The 7,488-nt window shown below is 31.6% G+C and overlaps 1 protein-coding gene across 1 annotated transcript; it reads left to right on the forward strand.

Annotated features, from left to right (window-relative positions):
• The first annotated feature begins 6,214 nt into the window (after positions 1-6,214).
• On the forward strand, positions 6,215-7,072 carry LOC105789548 (peroxisomal and mitochondrial division factor 2). The gene has a single exon (XM_012616920.1). The coding sequence runs from the start codon at positions 6,215-6,217 to the stop codon at positions 7,070-7,072; it is 858 nt and encodes a 285-aa protein (XP_012472374.1).
• Positions 7,073-7,488: the final 416 nt, after the last annotated feature.

Below are 7,488 nucleotides of genomic sequence, written 5' to 3' on the forward strand. Positions count from 1 at the left end.
TCTTTTCACAAAATAATCTTATTCAACATTCACATTTATAAATCCATTACAAAAACTCAAAAAACACTAAGAATTTGTTACTATACAGTCCCTAAAACTCTAATATTTTCACAATTCCATCCCTGGGTTTAATAGTTTAAGCTACAATAAGTTTAAAAATGTAAAAATTACCAAGAATGGGTGAGAGAAATACTTACATGAACTACTTAGCTAACCAAAGCTTCAAGCTAAAAAAATGGAGTTTTCCTTTGTGATTTCCGGTGGAATACCCTAAAGAAGATGATACCAACTATTTTATCATTTGTTTCATAATTATTATTTACCCATTTACCAAATTAACCTTTGATTTCAATCAAAATTTCACTAAAAGACAACCATGATCATCCATTATACTTATTATTGGGAAAATTGCTTATCAAGGTCACTTAACATGCTAAATACTCTATTTAACATCTTTGACTAATAGATTTAATCTTTGACAACTTTTACAATTTAATCCTTTTACCAAATTAACTAAGTAAAGAATAAAATCACTAACCAAATCTTAATCATATAACCTTAAAAATATTTAATACCTGTAAATTATGGACTCATTAGCTGAAATTGTGGTCCTGAATCCACTATTTTTGACACTACTAAAAAATGGGATATTACAATGATAGCATGCATAATTTGTTTAATGATTTGTAAATGTGATCGTAGTTGCTTCCGTAATGAATGTGACATTCTGTAGTTCAAAGGCGACGATTGAGTCGAGTACAAGGTGTTACAACTTGGATCCAATATAATTCTTAATAAACAAGGCCCTAAAAATATAAAGCTAATAAATACACTGTTGGGATAATATATAAAAAATAGACATTAAAATTGAATCCAATGTGATTTAAAAAATAACTCAAAGCCAAAAAGTTGTAAATATCGTTATAATCCAAACCAAAAAATTTTGCTTGAGAAGACTTCACTAAAATGATTCTAACTTAAGCTCTTAGGCTTGAAATTAGGTGATTCAAAGTGCATTTTAAAAGTAAAAGATAGCTCTTTCATCAGTTTACAGACATTTCAACTTAGAAATAACTAGATACCATCCAAAACCTTATTACAAGTTAACTAATCACTTGATCTTGAAAATAAGAAAAATCTAGATACCATCCAAAATCCATTCGATAAATCTAAATTAATATATTTATTGCCATCCATGCATGGATCAAAAACCAACATGACCAATGATAAAGAATGAGATAGATGAATGTGGAAGTAGATCATAAAGTTTGTCAAACACGTGGATTTACCCTAGATCTCTAGACGAATGTAAACTGAAACAAGAAACAACAAAAATAGATTATTTGTCACAAAGAAGAGTCAAATGAAATTAAAACGAAAGAAAGATTAACCGGCTCATAAAGAGTCCAAAAGAGAATGCGTTAGGGTTTCTTGGATAGAAAGAAATCGTCCTTGGACCTCAAGAAAATGCCCTAACCAAATCTGGAAAAATAAAACACAAACAGATTTGTTAGAAGTGATTTTAATGACAAAAGCAAACTGTTTTGTGTAAGAATGCTTGAAACAATAAGAAAAAGTTAAAACTCCTAATTTTGATGTGTTTCTTGATGGAACAAGGTAGGAGAACATCTTTCTTTAAGTAACTTTAACCTAGAACGAAAATCAATAAAATCAGCAAGCCAAAACAGTAAGAACTAACTTAAATAAGAAAGAAATGATAAATTAAGGATAGAAAAGAGAAGATGATGTCCTAAGAAGCCTTGGAAACATTAAGAATCTACAACTCCTTTCAATGACTCTAATTCCCCCTCCAAGAAAGAGATCTTGGCAAGAAAAAGCTTGAAGATGATTCCCACAACCTAAAAGACTGTTAAAACAAGTTCTAAAAGAAACTTAACAGCAATTCTTGAAGAAAAACTCAAAGAGCATTATTATTAACTCAAAAAACATAAATCAATTGTGTATGTATAAGATTGAACGTATATACTACTTCTAGGCCCCCAAACTAAGTTTTCCTAACCCTAATAGAATACTTAACATGACAACTCATCAAATAAAAAAAATAATTCTAAGTGTGGACTTTTAATGGGAATTTAGCCAAAGGAATTAAATGGGCTATTTGGGCTGAATTCTTACATGATGATCCACCTATTAAAATAAAATTGGACCTATAGTTTAAATATTTTACAATTTGGGTCACTTCGATAACTTGGTCTGATATTCAATTACATTACTTTCCAAACTTCAGGATGAGCTTGTAGACATCTTAATCGGCCATTTTTTTAAAAACTTGGTCTATTGATTCGTTTGCTCTCAAAGTTGGCTCATTCAAGCTCGTACATGAAATCCAATGCGCCTTGGCAGCAAGATTCGGTTTCTTGGACCAAGATTTCCAAGATTTGAAATATTGATTTTCTTGATTATTGAAATTGTCTGAAACAGTAAAATGAACCAAGATTCAGTTTCTTGATTTTCTTGAAAACAAGAAATTAAATCTTGATATTCTTTTTTGATCGTGTGCACATTTAGGGCCTTGGTAACGAATTCTTGGATGGTCCTGTTCAATCTTGGTCGGATTTGCTTGGTCTTCGACCTTGTTATTGGGCCTGAAGAAAATTTGAGCCTATCATGTTCATGAGCCTTATTTTTGGCCTTGAGACTCAAATCATTCCCCTATTCCTAAAAAAGATATCTCTTTTCCACTAGAGCAAGAATCAATAAAAGGTACATAGTCATACTTACTTTCTTCTCTTGTTGGATATTTAATTGGACATTGGAAACCCTTATGATCTTTGAATTACACCAATAACATTGCACAAAAGGTGATAGCTCAATCTTATTCTCTCTATTTGGATATTTAATTGGACATTGGGAACCCTCATGATCTTTTAAACTACACCAATAACATTTCACAACAGGTGAGAGATCAATCATACTCTTCTTTTTGTTTGACCATCTCCCATTGTCTAATAGTTCCTCTATTTGCCTTTGCAACTTCACAATCATAGTATTGCGAATCATTATGAAAGCCTGAAAAGAACACAACACTCAAGAAAAGAAAATTTAAACAAACCTCACTCTTATGCACTCGGAAATAAAAATCAAATTCTCAATGAGGTAAGAATTAATCTTGTGATTCCTTTAGGAGTATTTGTGACAGTCAATCAGAATGTTAAATAATCTAGCTACCAAATATCCTAACGACACTAGAAGCCCAAAAGTGGCTAGGCACCAATGGTTTTTTTGTTGCACAGAGGAAGGATGTGCATCATGCATTAACCTACAAACACAAGAAACAATTAAGTGTTAGAATGCACATAGGAACAGTAAAAAGAAAAAAATAAAAAAATAAAAACCTAAGGCTAAGAGTTAATGAAAATTGCTGAAACCAGAAAACCTGAAAAATTACGAAGCAACTTGAAAAACTTCGTTCGAGGTGTTCCCGATTTCAAAAAATCACGAAATTTAAACTGGAGCCTCCTCAAATAATGTACATCTGATCTAGAAAGTTTCAGCAAAAAATTCAAATCGCAAAATATTTTTTTATGTTGTAATATAGTGCCAAGGATCAGTATATAAAATTTCAGATCAATTGAAAAATGTTTACCCACTCAAAACTATTTTTTTCCGGAAAAGTTTTGGGTAAAAATTACTTATAGGCTATTGGCAATGGAAATCAGTTTAGAAATCAACCATGAACACCCCAAACGCCCAAATCTGATACCAAATGATAAAGAATGAGACGAATAAATGCGAAAGCAAATCGTAAAGTTTGTCAAACTCGCGAATTTACCCTAGATCTCTAGACGAACGTAAACTGAAACAATTAATAACAAAAATAGATTAGTTGTCACAAAGGAGAGTCAAATGAAATTAAAACGAAAAAAAGATGAACCAGCTAGTAAAGATTCCAAAAGGGAATGAGCTAGGGTTTCTTGGATGGAAAGAAACCGTCCTTGGACCTCAAAAAAATGCCCCAACCAAATCTGGAATATAAAACACAAACAGATTTGTTAGAAGTGATTTTAATGACAAAAGCAAACTATTTTGTGCAAGAATGCTTGAAACAATAAGAAAAAGTTAAAACTCCTAATTTTGATGTGTTTCTTGATGGAAAAAGGTAGGAGAACTTCTTTCTTTAAGTAACTTTAACCTAGAACGAAAATCAATAAAATCAACAAGCCAAAACAGCAAGAACTAACTTAAATAAGCAAGAAACGATAAATTAAGGATAGAAAAGAGAAGAGGACGTCCTAAGAAGCCTTGGAAACATTAAGAATCTACAACTCCTTTCAATGACTCTAATTCCCCCTCCAAGAAAGAGATCTTGGCAAGAAAAAGCTTGAAGATGATTCCCACAACCTGAAAGATTGTTAAAATAGCTTCTAAATGAAACTCAAGAGCAATTCTAAAAAAAAAAACTCAAAGAGAATTATTATTAACTCAAAAAACATAAATCAATTATGTATGTATAAGGGTGAATGTCCATACTACTTATAGGCCCCAAAATAAGTTTTCCTAACCCTAATAGAATACCTAACATAACAATTCATCAAATGAAAAAAAATTTAAGTGTGGACTTTTAATGGGAATTCAGCCAAAGGAAATAAATAGGCTATTTGGGCTAAATTCTTACATGATGATCCACCTATTAAAATAAAATTGGACCTATAGTTTAAATATTTTACAATTTGGGCCACTTTGATAATTTGGTCTGATATTGAATTACATTATTTTCCAAACTTCAAGATAGATTTGTAGACATTTTAATGGGCCATTTTTTCAAGAACTTGGTCTTGTAATTCGTTTGCTCTTGAAATTGGCTTGTTCAAGCTCGTGCATGAAATCCAATGCACCTTGGCTGCAAGATTCGGTTTCTTGGACCAAGATTTTCAAGATTTGAAATCTTGATTTTCTTGATTCTTGAAATTGTCCAAAACAATAAAATTGGACCAAGATTCGGTTTCTTGATTTTCTTGAAAATAAGAAATTGAATCTTAATTTTCTTTTTTGGTTGTGTGCGCATCTAGGGCCTTGGTAATGAAGTCTTGGATGATCCTGTTCAATCTTGCTCAAATTTCCTTGGCCTTCAACCTTGTTATTGGGCCTTGAGGAAATTTGAGCCCATCATATCCATGAGCCTTATTTTGGGCCTTGAGACTTACATCAATTAATATTGGTGAAAGCCAAGTTAAAAAGATCCAAGCTAATCAGCTAGCGTTCTACATTATATTATGTCTAATTCAAATAAACTAATTAAAATTTCTCACTTATGTATGTGATACATTTTAATATTTATTTTGTACAAATTTTATAATTAAGTTCATTTCATGCAAAATTCTTTGCAATTACTATACTTTAATTCTTAATTTATTTAGATAAAAAATAAAAATATTTATAAAAATTATATAGTATAAATAAAGATAAATTTAATCATGATAATATTTTAAGAGTTATTATTTTGTAAAATGATAGTGTACTTTTTTTCTATTCCATAAGCAACATTAAAATGAAAAAAAGAAAAGAAAATGATGTGTCAAAAGGGGCAAGGAGGCAGAGTAGAATTGGAGGCAAGGGATTTTTGTTGGTTGTTAGTATGGTATAATTTGAAATTTTCAATTCTAATATATTGGAGCATATATAGAATTTGAAGTTTTCAACGCTAACCATTCGGAACATTTTGCTCAATGGATAACATTAGATCATTTCTCCAAATAGAAATAAAAATATGAATATATAGAATAATAATATTTAGGCATAATAATTTTAAAAAACTAAACTTTTTTCAAGGACCTTGTTATATGAATGATGTTCTATTTCATTTTATTTATAAATTTGACATGTTTTATTTTATGATTTTTAATTATTTTTATTTTATATCTTCTTTTTCATCACTATCATGCTACTCCACCTTTTTCTTAGATTTCTTAACGTCCATTTCACCATGATTTCTTAAATCTACATTTTGTTTTCTTTCCTTTTGTCTAAACAAAATCTGCAAACTTCAAAAGTATATATGTGTATATATATATATGCTGAAGCCGTAATTGAAATCAATAAGGTGGAGGAGCTTCTTTGTTTCTTTTTCTATTCTTCAAAATTTTAAGAACATACAAAAACTAACTCGGCAGTCTTTAATGTTTTTTTTCTGCTCATCCTGCCCTATTTTATTTTCACTCTGATTTTCTTGGTAGCCAAACAGAGATTTAAGAAAATGGAAAATTCAATGACCACCAATGGCGAAGTGGAGACGATAGAGAAGTTCCTCGACTCCGATGAAGCTAAAATATCTAAACTGGTTAACAAAATCGAAGGTCTTGAAAGCGAGAAGATAAAATTGACTAATGAAAACAAAGATATGATGGAGCAGATGAAAAAATTGAATCATGAAATGGATCATCTGCAAAAAAGGGATGAAGAAATGAGATTAGAAATGGATGAGTGGGATGAAGATTCAAGTTTCCTGGAATCGATTGCAGCGAGATCGGCTAACTTAGAAACTGAAGTCACGAGGCTTCAACATGATCTGAGAACATCGACGCGTGAAGTAGGTGAAGCGAAGAAAGAGGTGATTGAGTTAAAGAAAGCACTGGAGGAGAAAGCATTGGTGATCGAAAGACTGCGCCACGAAATCGCTGAGTTGAGAAAAGAGAAAGTTAAGAGTGAGAAGAAAGGGAGGGAGCTGGAAACAAAAATAGGGATTTTAGAAGTGAGAGTAACGGAGGAAAGGGGAAAGAAATCTAGGGTCCAAGAGGAAATGAAGGAAAGGATCGATGAGCTTAAGAAGAAAATTGAAGATCTCGAAGCCGATGTAGCTAAATTGAGCATTGAATTGAAAAGAAGGAAGGAAGAAAAACGACAATGTGAGGAGAAGGCAATGGGGTTGGAATTCAACATGTTGGCCTTAAAGGATATGGTGGACGAGAAGACAAACGAAGCTAAAAGTGGCAAGGTTAAGGATATTGGCTGCACAGATAAAAGGTTGGAGGTTCCGATTGCGACAGTCGGAACAGTTGCTGCCATTGCTGTGGTGGTTGCTGTGGTATATCGTTGCTGTAGGAAGCGGTCGTGAAGAATGATTGCTGGCAGAATTGGGTTAGCACTTTATACAGTTATGAATGTGGGTTAAACTTTTTATAGAGGTGGAATAATTTTGCTTGGATTTTCATAATTTTTTCATTTGAATGTCAATTCAAATTTTCACTGTTGGCTGGATTCAAGATTATTATCATTATCATATGATTTTGTAGCAATTGGAACCGAAAATTTGCATGCCTAATCTTTTTCATGTTCATTTTTCATTAGGTCAAATATAAGTTGTGATTGTTACTGCGTGAAATAGTGCTCATTTATCTATAAAGCAGACAAACAAACTATTTCAGGTGCAATGTGCATATTTATACTTTTGTACAACTTTTTGTGTTTTAAGAATATTATTATGATACATTTCAAAATAAGTATATGATTATAACAACGAATTTCAGTGAG

Source organism: Gossypium raimondii, chromosome 11 (assembly GCF_025698545.1).
Source record: "Gossypium raimondii isolate GPD5lz chromosome 11, ASM2569854v1, whole genome shotgun sequence".
Lineage (NCBI taxonomy): Eukaryota > Viridiplantae > Streptophyta > Magnoliopsida > Malvales > Malvaceae > Gossypium > Gossypium raimondii.